This window comes from Vitis vinifera, chromosome 19 (genome assembly GCF_030704535.1).
Source record: "Vitis vinifera cultivar Pinot Noir 40024 chromosome 19, ASM3070453v1".
NCBI lineage: Eukaryota > Viridiplantae > Streptophyta > Magnoliopsida > Vitales > Vitaceae > Vitis > Vitis vinifera.
This window is the reverse complement of record NC_081823.1, coordinates 12,337,023-12,350,867: the sequence shown is the minus strand read 5'-3', so window position 1 is coordinate 12,350,867 and position 13,845 is coordinate 12,337,023. Positions and strand designations below refer to the sequence as shown.

Here is a 13,845-nt window from a genome sequence, read left to right as displayed (position 1 = left end):
TGAGGAGTTTAGTGGTCAAAAGATCCTTAAATCTTGATGCCCTAAACTTTGATTGGTTGGGAGTCATCGATGGATCCCCGTTACATGGACACTTTAGGAAACAATACCTTTAGCATTGCACTCCTACAATGAAAAAATATTGTGAAATAAAATATGTGCGTTCTTAGCCTATTGGAGGTTGGTCAGTTTGCTAAAGTTTGAGGAAGAACTAGGTTGGGGGAGAGAATAGTTCGACATACTATAATTGCAAACTAATAAGCTTAACACACTGGGATTTTTGTAGAAAAATAAGGATTAGACCTCTGGGAGTGGAAATTCTTTTAATGCTTAAATTTTCATAATTCCTACTCATTATAAATTGTAATTAGGCAGGAGATTTGATGACTCTTGTTGAAGGTTGGGTTTTGCCTCTTTGATATTCCAGTGAGAGAGTATAATCTGCATCATGCCACTTGAAATTTTTTTGGAGTGATTAGCATGATGTTGTAAATTATTTTACTGTCTATTCTTCTTTATCTCTCCTTTATTGCTAAGGAACTAGCAATATGTCGGTTGGGGGGAGTGATTACTACTCAAAAAGTACTCTTTTTTAGTTTGAAACTAACTGTTTTAAACATTTTTGAGTAGTAGTTAATACCTTTTAACTCAATTGGCACATTAATGAACCTAGCAAGGGTTACTAATCAGTTTTTGGCAAGTTTTGATGTTTTTGGTAGCTTTTTTATCATTGAAACAAGCCAAGAATAAGGGAGAATATGGTGAAATCCATGGCAATGCAAGATAAATCAAATACATGAAGAAGCCAAGCTTTGGAGCACTTCATAGCCCTTTGCCAAGCCAATCAGAGATGCAAGGAAGAAAACCAAAGGAAGAAATCCAACAACAAGCAGTTTCGCATGGCTGTGCAAAATTTCGCACACCATGCGAAACCACTTGAGGCAGCCAAAGGATTTCGCACACCATGCCAAATTTCGCATGGTATGCGAAATCTTCCTATGCACTGACTCCGTTAGATTTTTATCTTCAGATATTTTGTGTAATTTCCTAGTTTCTCCTTGTAACCAACCTAGATATTTTCTTTTATATATCTTTTAGGTAGTTTATATATAAGGAGAGAGACAGAGGGATGAAAAATTATGTATGTTTTTCATAAAACACTTGTAAATTCTCATACTAAGAAATATATAGAGCTTTTGCTCTGCCTTTCCTTCTCATTTTGTTTTCACTTTTCTTGCTAGCCAAACAACCTCTGAGGATGATTTCTTAGGGGATGAGTGGCTAGGTTTTACGTTTCTCGGATTGATGGAAGTTAGGTGAAGGACCTGAATGCAAAGGTGAAAGTTATCCTAGCTTTAAATGACAGTAGTTATTAACCATCAATGGTTTTTATTTCAAGGTTTAGTTTTAAACCCCTTAAAAGCACCTTGAATGGCCAATACTTGCTAAGCTTTTCGAATTCCATGGATGCTTATTGCTAGATCCATGGATGTCTATTAGTTATCATTTACGAGCCATTGGAAGGTGGTTCAAGGTGAAAGTCTTTAGTGTTTGAAGCAATGTTTTCAAAACTGGACCGGTGATCAAACCGGAAAAGTTACCGGTTCACGGTTCACTGGTCGGACCGGCGGTCGAACCGCTATTGAACCAGTGACGTCATAAATATATAATTTATATATTATTAAAATTAAAAATAATTATAAAAATTTTAAAATATATATGAATAAATTAAAAATCAATAATATTATCAAATTAAATCATATTAATATTTTTAATTTTGTTAAATGAAATATGTAAAATATTTAAATATGAATATATTAAAAATGAAAATTTAAACTAATTTTATCATTTTTAAAAATATTATATTATTTTTATTTAACATTACAAAAAAAAATTTAAATCTAATATATATTATTTTGTTTAGCATATTAACTAACAAAAGCTGTGTAGCCGAGTGGTGCCTTGGATGCCCCCCGAATCTGGGGTCCAAGGTTCAATTCCTCTTGGCTGGGGGGACTTGTTATTATTTTTTTCATTCATTTGGTTGGTTAGGAATCCCACATCGGATTCAAAGAGAAATGAGGATGCCAAGGGTGCCTATAAATTCTATCCACATTGAAGGCCAATGCATTGCCTCATTGGGTGGGCTCAAGACTAGGCCCACAATATGGTTGAGTGGGGTTTGGGCTTTGTCTTGATGAGACAAGGCCCAGAATGGGCATTTGCCAAAACTTTTTTATGCAAGGGAGCCTTTAAAATGGAGGTTCAAATTGAACCGTTCGGTTCGATTAGAACCATCCGGTTCGACCGAGTCACCGGTCCAACCGCCGGTTTCGGCGGTTCGTGGCCGGTTTAAATCTTAAACGGTTCAATAAGCAGATCGGACCGAAATTGTGACCGGTCGACGGTTGAACCGGTTGGACCGGCCGGTCCGGTCCAGTTTTTAAAACATTGGTTTGAAGCCATTAATGGGAAACAATTACCATTTCTCATAAAACTTTTGGATCAAATCTTAATTGCTAAATATAAAACCGGTTCGGAAGATAACCATCCTTTATGTTATTATCCCCAACGCGAGGAGAAGATCTGGAATCTCCACCTTTGCCTAAGAAACTCGATCCTAGTGACTTGAAGCTCCAAGAGACCCTTTTTTTTGTAGTTAATTTCACTTATTGTTTTTGCTTAACTTAAAATCAATCTTTGCAACCATAATTCCAATTTTCTTTACAAGCTAACTTTCATAAGAAAAAGCATCATTTTATTTCCTTCATTTAAGTCAACTATACGATGAAAACCCATCCGTGTGGACGATCCTAGAGCCACTATACTATGTTAGCTATGCTACCCTAGTGTGAGGTGATTTAGGTTTTATAAATTTTGTTGATAACACCCGTCTGAGCCGGAATCAAATGGAATGACTGCAATGGGGACGAATCATCTAGTCATATATTCATTCATAGAGAAAAAAGAGAAAATGTCATCTATTTATATATCTGTAGGAAACCTACAAAAATAAGGAAAATATATAGAAAGAAATAGGAAACTACCTAACAAATCCTATCCAAATAATTAATTGTCATTTTAATTACCAAAATCAATTCCTAACTAAATCCTAAAAAGGTTAATATCATCTCCATTAAAGATTCAAGCTCTTCAACATTCCTTTTTTTTTTTTCTTTTCTTCTCCCCATACATACATACATATTTATATGTGTGTGTGTGCACGCGCCCCCAGACAATCCTCTATTTATAGATGGGTTTCCCTTTAGGTAATCCATTCTTATTGCTCAAACTATTCTCCTAGAACTGCCTCTTACCCATGTTGGGGATCAGATCATGTGTCAATGTAGTAACCTAGCCATCTTTCTTGAACTTGACTTGTCAGCTTGGAGTTGGTGGTTGCACTTGGCTTTCAATGCAATCAGTATGGGAGAATTGATAGTATAGATGATGACTTAAGGCTTAGATGCTTGCATTACTTTGGTGAGTGTAAAATCATTGGAAGGAGTTTTCTCAAGTGCGCAACCTTTGCAAGAGTGGGAACAGTGTGCATGTAATGCCCTAAACCCAATTTAGGGGTAAAATCATAATTTAGAAATTAATAATTAATTAAGTAATTTAATAAGGGTAAAACGGTCTTTTCATATTTAAAACTCCTAGGTCTCTCATTATTAATTCTAAAAGTGAGCTCAAGTGGGCTCATTAAGTTATAATACTTAAAAAAATTTATTTTATATGATGTCACTTCCCAAAAAATGACACTATAAATATAAAACTAATATCATCTAACCACCTCAATTGAAGATTTTTTATCTAATGTGTCACCTTTATTAGTTATAAACCCTATGGTGTCATTATTTTAAAAGTGGCACCATAAATAGTGACACCATAAATTATTTTGTAGTAGTGAACTAAGAAATGGTCAGCACGTTGACCTAGGAAAGGAAGTAAATAGTATTTTGGTAAATGATGAGGAAGAAAAAGACGTTGATGGCTTGGAAGAGAAATAGGTTAAGGTGTTGTTGGGTATTGAAATTAATAATAATAATGCACGTTGACCTAGGAAGGGAAGTAAATAGTATTTTGGTAAACGATGAGGAAGAAAAGGATGTTGATGGCTTGGAAGAGAAATAGGTTAAGGTGTTGTTGGGTATTGAAATTAATAATAATAATAATAATAATAATGCACGTTGACCTAGGAAAGGAAGTAAATAGTATTTTGGTAAACGATGAGGAAGAAAAGGACATTGATGGCTTGGAAGAGAAATAGGTTAAGGTGTTGTTAGGTATTGAAATTAATAATAATAATAATAATAATAATAATAATAATAATAATAATAATAAAAGAAATAATAATAATGAATGGAGTTGGTGTGGAGTTACTGGGAAAAAAAAAAAGAATTGCATGGGGTATTTGTTAAGTTTTAGTAGGAGATTTAAATAATAGTAATAATTTTTAATGCAAACAAATATTCTTAAAAGATTTAATTTAGATAAGTTAGAAAAGAGAAATATATTATTGTTTAGGAAGTTGAAAATAATATTGGATGGTAATAATATTAACATGAGAAATTAATTAGGATCCCTAATACTAAATAAAATATTTTTAGGATTGTCAAATTTATATATTTAGATAAATAATCAATAATCAATATTGTGTATGATATTAAGTTAGGTGAGGAGGAAATTCTTCAAAGCTAAATACTTTAAGATTTTGAGTGCTTCTTCAAGGTAAATGAAATTAATGCAGATTTTTGTAAAAAAAAATAATTTTCTTTTTATATTGTATTTTGAAATCTGTAAAAATATTATTTTTATCTTTAAGCGTGGATCAAATATATGTTTTTTATTGAAAGTATATTTGAGTATTTTCTTTGTTTATGAAAAATGAAAAATTGAGGAGATATGATGTTTTGTTTTGCAAGTTTGAATTAATGAAATAAAGTATTTGACTCTGGATTATATGGCCTTAGTCAACGGGTCATAATAGTTGACATTTTTGGCCTTAGTCAACGGGTTATAATAGTTGATGTTATATGACCTTAGTCAATGGGTTATAATGGTTGACCTTATGACCCTAGTCAATGAGTTATAATTGTTGACATTTGGTTTTGTTCACCTTAAATTGAACAAATTTGAAACTAGTTACTCAATTGCAAAGTCCCACCTAATTGGGCACCATTTGTCATACGATAACCAGAGTAAAGATATTTTGAATGTATTTGATTTGGTTTGATGAGAAATTTTTTTGAAATGGATATGAGAAAGTTTTGTAGAAAAGTTTGAATGTATTAGCATTTTGAACTCAAAAGTTTTTATGAAAATAAGTATATGTTATATCTCCTATTTGCAAGCATAATTGAAAAAGTTTGATCCAGGAATTTGGTAATTGGTAAATTTCCAGTTACAATACAAATGTTTGTGTCGTTTCCACTTTGAGCCCTTGGGCTTGAGCTAGGTGTGAAAAGATCATCATGCCCTTGGAGTGGGCTTTGGGGTGTGACAGTGCATGGTGAGTGGCCTTAGGGATACGCTATTGTAGTGGTAGGGAAAAGTGCAATTAAGATGTTACGGACATGCACAACTTGAGTGCTCTTGTTGGGTTCAATTGTTGAGGGGGTATGCAACCTTTGAATCATGGGGAAGGTGCTCAACTTAAATTGCTAGAGGGAGTGTGCAATCTAGTTTGGTGGCACACTTGAGAGATGCACAATAGACTCCTGTGTACTTAAAAGGTACAAAATTTGTTTTTGCTCTCTACTTAGGCATTTTATTCTTTGAGAATCCTCCACAAAGTCTACTTCATTTTCAAAATACCTTAAAGTTCTAAAAATACTCACAAAAAATATAAAAAACAAATGGCTAAGGCATTAATAACAAAAAAAAAAAAAAAAGCAAGCATTATGTCATTTTTAAATACCTCAAATGCACTAAAATAGACTCTTTAGAGCCACTAAAGTGTTGAGTTTGAGTTCTTATAGTTGATACTTGATGATGTGAAGACTTGAGATTTAGAATCTAACTTCCATATGATTTACGTTATTCTAATAGAATTAAAAGGATGGAATTTGAATGAGTTTAAAATTTAGAAAAACATATTGTACATAGAAATTAATCAATTAGTGATATTGAATCTATCTGAAAACAGGTTACTCCTAAGTTTCAAGTCTCAAGAGGGGAAGGGTAAGATCTAATCTGCTCTCCTAAATCAATTGAAATTGCTCCCCAAAAACACCATTTTCATGGATTGGTGCTCAAAATGTGAAATTGCAAGATTTTGTTTGAAATATGGGTTGGGTGTTAATTTAGTATCAATTGATTTCGATTCTAGGATATGCATTAGAGGAAGTCTCCATCATATATAATGGGGTATGTACTCAATTTTACTTGATGAAAGCTACTACTAAGACTTACTACCTAACACCTACACTATGTTTTGCGTCCACAATGCAACATCTCATGTGCTCATAGAGGATCTCACTTCAGCACTTGAGGGGGATACAAATCTCCTTTTCAACTAGGCAGAAGTAAATATGAATGTTTCTTTTAGAATTTTGGAAAAAGGAAGACAAACTAGGTTTTTAAACTCAAAAGCATCAAACCAAAAACCTTTTTAGGCAATGTATATATAAGCCTAGGAACCTAGTGGACTAATTCTAAAAAGTTCCTTAAAATAAATCCTTTAAAAATAGAAAGACAAATCTCCAAAATTCTAGAGAATTTTGTTGCTAGGGCTCAAATGCTCTTAGAGTGCTTGAGCGCTTTAGGCATTTTTTAAACCCAGTTAGAAAATCATTTTGCTCAATTTCAAACCACTCAATCCATGCCATGTCATACCAAACACTAACTTGCCTTTCCCAAATCTTTTTACACTTACCTATGTAATCTTGGTTGATCAATTAATAACCTTGAGTCTTCAATGGGGAGTGAGACACAATCTAGAAAGATCCTAAACCAAAATGAATAGAACAAAATTGACAATTTTAAACTACATCACCTAATGTACGAACAATCTCTCCCTTTGGCAATTTTGTGATAAAATACAAATTGCATAAACCCCTCAATACTCTCAAATGGAGTTTACAAATCTCTCAATACCTCTTGTCTAAACCAATTCATCATCTAACGTGCAAAGGACTAGAAGCCACATCCAAAAAATGAGCAATACCCTAGTACCTATAACTTGCACACACTAAACAACATACCCAGGTAAAGTAGTGTGTGGGAAGAAAGATAATTGATCAATTTTATCAAATCAGGTAAACGAGTAAGGGGATGCAAGTCATGAAACAGATGTCAAAAAAATATGAATATCAAAACACTCAATCAAATCAACAATCCATCTCCCCCTTTTGTTGCAAAAAATGACAAAGAGCATGATAAAGCAGTAAGCATACGAAAAGGAGAAAAGAAAAGCAAACACATGGACATATCTGGTAAAAAAGGTTCTGGATACAAGAGATAAGAAAATAAAAGTACATCTAGACAAACAAAATATATGATAGACTGAGCCAAGATGGTTAGGTGTACAAAATAAACTTATCCACAAAAAAACAAAAAAAAAAAAAAACAAAAAACAAAAAAAAAACGAAAAAACGAAAAAAAAAACATGAAGTATCAAAAAGTCCAGATCAGATGGAGTTGTAGAGCTGGAAGCACCCTGCGACATCTGCCAAGATGTGAGGGATGCGAGCTGTCCCTCGAGGCTCTGAAAGTGAGCATCCACATGCTCCATCTACTCACAAGTGAAAGCTGGTCCATCAAATAGAATTCCATATTCCGTATGCTCAAATTTTGCCTTCTACATTCATGGCATATATAGTTTTTAATAAGCAGTGATGATTGCACAAACTTTGAAATGTATCAAATAGAATAAATTAATAATTCATTGACAAGTTTAAAATCCATATTGATAGAGACAATTAAAATAGATAATTTATAGATTTTAAAATACTAGACGTTCTTCTCCCCATTAGGCATTGACGAAATCTTCTATGTTTGCCGGCACGAGGGAATAGAAGAGGGGCCAATTTATACACATCGGCAGCATAAAGTCATTCTCTCACTCTGAAGTGATTTAACACACGTCTCCTGATAGAAGTCCCTCAAACTGGAAATGAAGCATAGCTCAGTTGCAATTTCTTTTGGATTCCTTACTGTGCTCATAAGCTGTTTATGGAGGCTACTGAATTGGGTGTGGTTGAGGCCAAAGAGGTTAGAAAGATGCCTTAGAGAGCAAGGCCTGGCTGGGAATTCTTATAGGCTTTTACATGGGGACTTCAAAGAGATGTCCATGATGTTAAAAGAAGCATATTCAAGACCAATCAGCCTCTCCGATGAAATTGCTCCGCGTGTCCTGCCCTTCCATTGTCATTTCATTAAGAAATACGGTACCGATATGACTGATTACTTTTCATCATAGTATTAAAGTTTGCTGATCTCTACAAATTATGGCCAACTTTTTTATACTGCCCTAAAGCAGTTGTTTGTTATCTGCTCTTCTCTTCCTAACTATTTTTCTTTTCCTTTCTGTTTTGTTTATTTTCCTCTTTCTTAAATTACACCAAAGGTTTAGACTTCAGTGGTAGTTCTTAATCTTTGCTAACTGTATTGCAATTTCTTTTATCAAGAAATTAATATACTTCCACTTTGAAAAGTACTGTTTTTAGTTTTCAATTGTTTAATTTCTGGGAGCTGTGAATAACTTCTGATTTCATTATTTAATCTCAAGGCTACAATGAATAGAGTTCATTCCTTAATATCAATTGACATTGAGACAATTCTGAAAAAATGATTTAGTCCATTTATAATAACTCAGCATAGAAACTATGGTTGAAGTTTTCATTGTTTTCATGGTCCAAGTTGGGTTCAACTGAATTTTAATACCCAAAGTTGAATTTGTGTGAAGTCCAAACTAAAAGCAATCTGAGGCTAACACTATCCAATAATGGCATAAACGTGCACGTAAAAATTTCTTTGCATGGTTCGGTCCAAATCCAATGGTAAACATTATGGAGCCTGAGCTAATAAGGGATGTTTTGTTAAAGTCCAATGTCTTTCAAAAGCCACCCCCACACCCACTTGGCAAGTTGCTGGTTTCTGGTCTGGTGACCTTGGAAGGCGAACGATGGGCTAAACGTAGAAAGATCATCAACCCAGCTTTCCATCTAGAAAAGTTGAAGGTAATTTTCAATGCCCAGCTTCCAAACCAGAATATTTTACCTTATTTTCATGTATTTTTTTTAAATCTTTTCACAAACTCTGAAAGTGAACAAACAGTTCCATGATTGAAACTGCTTCAATTGTGACATATTACAGACTTGGATTTTTTCCCTAGTTTAACTTCTCTGCATAGCCCTCTCACTGTTGGAAAAGAGATTGAGCATGTGAATGCAGTGGAAAAAAAAATTTAAGTGATAATATATATAAGATTTGGAGGTTATGAATACCCATTTCTCATCTCATGTATCTTAGATTGATATATAACCTTCTAAAATATGGTAGTTGAAAATTTATTTTATAATTTAAAAGTTATCATTTAAATTATCATTTAAAAGATTGCTAGATACTAATTTGAAAGTTATCATTTAAAAGTTAAAAGAACTGAATTTTATAAAGTTGTCTTTTTAAAAAAGTAAATTTAACACTTGAAAACTGCATTAAAATTGTGTCTTCCAAAGATAATTTTATATTAGTATTTGAAAAATTATCATATATTTTAAAATACCTTTTTCAGCTACCATAAAGATAATTATCGAAATTCCCAAATATTTCAATCAGTTTAATGAAGTATTTTCACATACCTAATGTGTCCTACCTTTTCCTTGTTTTTTTTTCTTACTCATCTAAAGTCTTTTTCCAGTCTCCAATAGAAATTTTCAGAAGTTTTATTTACCAATGTAAACCATAGGTAATTTGAACCATAAGGATCAAAATATGCTTGATTGTCTGTTCCTAGTTTAAAATACTTGATACATATGACAGTAAGATCTTAACAACTTTCTTATCTTGCTTGCTTATTACCCATACATCTAACTTTTCATTAACATTACCAGTACATCTAACTTTTCATGAATATGCACATTTTTTTTCTATGATTTCTTTAGTCAGTGCCTCCATGGTAAAACTGAATATTCCTCATCCTCCACCCATCACCCATATGACTCTTCCTAACATATGATGACTTTAAGCAGTACATGCTTTATAAACTAGTTAAATTGTTATTTCGCAGGTCAGTGATAAATGGCTGTATATTGAATTTGAAACTGGATACTGGACTGTTTTGGTCTTTATTAATTTATTTTGTGGTTGAATTTGTTATAGAATATGTTGCCGGCATTTCATTTGAGTTGTAGCGACATGGTGACCAAATGGAAAATGCTTTCAGTGGGGGGATCATGTGAGTTGGATGTTTGGCCCTATCTTGAAAATTTGACAGGGGATGTGATTTCTCGGACAGCATTTGGTAGTAGCTATGAAGAAGGAAGAAGGATATTCCAGCTCCAGAAAGAACAAACACATCTTGCAATCCAGGTTACAATGTCAGTTTATATCCCGGGATGGAGGTATGCATAAAAATATTTCAAGAAATATACAGCTTATTTTTCTGAAACTATTCAGACACGAGTCTGCTTGGTACAAAAGATCAAAGAGTTATTTGGGGCTTGTTTTCTTTTTGCAGCAGTGTTTCAGCAGATTTAGTTGGCTCAAATTTTGGTTTCAAATCAGTCTTACATTTCCCTAGAGTTTAGATGCCTAACAAGTCTCTTTGTCCTTGCACACCATATTCCATTTTAGGAAATTTTGCTTTCCTGAAGTGTTGACACCATGAAATGAAAGAAAAATGCAGGCTTAGGGAAAGAGGCTATATAATCTACATACGTTACAGAATTTAAAAGGTTGAACAACTGATATGAATTTTCATAGACCAACCAGCGGATTCACCTATGTTGCAGCAATGTGGTTGAAAAAACACAAGCAATTACATATATAAATAATTGAGATGATTAAAAAAAAATTTATTGTATACTCACAATAGTAACACCTAACACCTAAAAAAAATACTCACAATAGTAAAATATAAAATCTTGCAGTAACAAAATATACAAACTAAATCAAGAATTTTCTATAAAATATTTTAATTAACTTTTAAAACCTAACTCAAAATCTAATTTTTAGAAACTTTCTAAATCTAGTTTAACTAACATCCTTAGCTTTCTAAAATCTTTAAACTTGAGGGACTTGGTTAATGTTTTCACAATTTGATCATGAGATTTTGTAAATTTTAATTGCACTTCATATTTCATAATGTACTCTCTAATCAATGATATTTTGTATCAATATACTGGCTTCCATCTGTTGATCTTAGATTAAAACACTTATGCAGAATATATATTTTTGGACTACTGGAACACACATTTTATTGATGAAGAGTATTGAATTTATACATAAGCTTGTAACTAAAATGACATTAGAATAACAGAAAATCAAGCTACTAGATGATGAACAATTAGTTCCTATAAAATAGAAACCAAATCTTGACCAAATAAAAACAAGAAAATATTTGGATGTTGCAGATTTTGTGCAAGACTCCAACTACAAAATTTAACTTCAAAATTCAAATTCCAACAGATACTAAGGCAAAATTCAAAATTCAACACCATCATGGAGAACTAGATTTTTCTCATAATGTAATTGTTGATTTTATATCCATATAGATCTTTATCAGTCTCTTGTGTGGTAAATTAAGTTTCTTGAACAAATTTCATGACCTACAAATGATGCCAACATAAATTTTGCTTCATAGGTTGAAAGTTTCACAATGCTCAAGTGTGTGTTTGGTTAACAAGGTTGAAGGGAATTTATGTTCGAAGAGAATTTATGTTAAAAATGGATTACTTTTCAAGGTCAAGCATAAGAGATATTAGATTTACAACTCTGAGATCATTTCATCCCCTTTTAGTCAATTACTTCTTTTGTATAACGTTTAGAAAGTAGTATGTTTCACTAATTGATGTTTAGTATCCTCAATCTAGCTTATGTTTGCAGGATATTGTGTCAAGATGATGAGATACCACTGCAACACATGTGTAGATGAAACCATTAGTTATTGTCTTGATAGCTTCTACCTTTGAAGCCTTATACAAGTTTCAAAAAATTAATGGAGAAGTAGAAGGCATGGATGAAAATAAGAATTAATGTCTGTGTTTCATGTGATGTTTTATTTACTAGAATTACTAACATGCAGGCAGGTTTTTACCCACAAAGACGAACAGGAGGATGAAGCAAATAAGCAAAGAAGTATATGCATTGTTGAGGGGTATCATTAACAAAAGGGAGAAGGCAATGAAGGCTGGCGAAACTGCTAATAGTGACTTATTAGGTATACTAATGGAATCCAATTTTAGAGAAATTCAAGAACATCAAAATAACAAGAAGATTAGAATGAGTGTCAAAGATGTCATTGAAGAGTGTAAGCTATTCTATCTTGCTGGCCAAGAGACAACCTCAGTTTTGCTTGTATGGACAATGGTCCTGCTAAGCGAGCATCCAAACTGGCAAGCTCGTGCAAGAGAAGAGGTTTTACAGGTTTTTGGGAATAAAAAACCAGAAGCTGCTGGATTAAATCACCTAAAAATTGTGAGTACTAGTCCAATCTTCAGTTTAATGATTCTCACTAAAATCGTATAGTACTTTGTTTTTTCCCCCATAATTGGAGTCAAATTGAAAACACATTTCTCTTTAAGTTTTTATATCTTGTACTAAACATTTGCTTTCACTTAGTAGCTCAGGAACGGGTTCTCATGCCATGATTTCAAATTTCTCTGCTAGATTATGATGATTTTTCATGAGGTTCTTAAGTTATTATATCCATGGGATATGCAATGTCCTTTGCATACTTGATATTTTGTCATGCATGATTTAGAACATTTTGTCTTCTGCATCACTATTTTAAGAAATTGCTTTATTCTTCAGTGTCCTTCATAATGATTTAGAATGTATTTTAGTAAGAATTCTCATGCAACAACTTCTAAAGTTTCTCTACCACAGGTTACCATGATTTTTCATGAGGTTCTTAGGTTATACCCACCAGTAGCAATGCTTGCTAGAGCTGTTTATAAGGATACTCAAGTGGGAGACATGTGTTTTCCAGCTGGAGTGCAGGTCGTGTTGCCCACCATCCTAGTTCACCATGATCATGAAATTTGGGGGGATGATGCAAAGGAGTTTAATCCAGAGAGGTTTGCAGAAGGAGTTTTGAAGGCAACAAAAAACCAAGTTTCATTTTTCCCATTTGGTTGGGGTCCTCGGGTATGCATTGGACAAAATTTTGCAATGATGGAGGCAAAAATAGCTTTGGCAATGATCTTACAACACTTCTCATTTGAACTTTCGCCATCCTATGCTCATGCTCCTTTTAGTATCCTAACTATGCAACCCCAATATGGTGCACACCTGATTCTACGTGGACTTCAGTGTTGAGATTCTTGTTATCAATTGCTATTAGCATGGCCTATATAGCATGTATTTCGAATGTAAACCAAGAACTCTCTTTTATTCATAGACACACATTGAAGCAAATTTGTGTTTGATACAAGTAATGAATTATACAACATATCATTGTGTGGGGGTGATTATTGATGTCTTCTTTGATGACATATTTGGTTTTAAGCTACATTGTGTAGTCATTGACTTTTCTCAACATTATTAACTCATCACAAGGATTGTTGACGCTCTATCCCTAAAAATTTGAGTATCAATAGAAATAAAAGAGAATAAATATAACTATTGGTCACAACCATTTCTTTTTTCTGCATATTTGGCTGCATTTCAATTTCTCTGAGTGTT

General features: G+C 33.1%; 1 protein-coding gene across 1 annotated transcript; it reads left to right on the top strand.

Annotated features, from left to right (window-relative positions):
* The first annotated feature begins 8,113 nt into the window (after nt 1–8,113).
* Nucleotides 8,114–13,479, top strand: LOC100265207 (cytochrome P450 CYP72A219). Its single transcript, XM_059735127.1, has 5 exons — nt 8,114–8,399; nt 8,977–9,179; nt 10,321–10,562; nt 12,249–12,636; nt 13,048–13,479. Exons 1-5 carry the CDS (start codon nt 8,114–8,116, stop codon nt 13,477–13,479), a joined length of 1,551 nt encoding a protein of 516 aa, XP_059591110.1.
* Nucleotides 13,480–13,845: the final 366 nt, after the last annotated feature.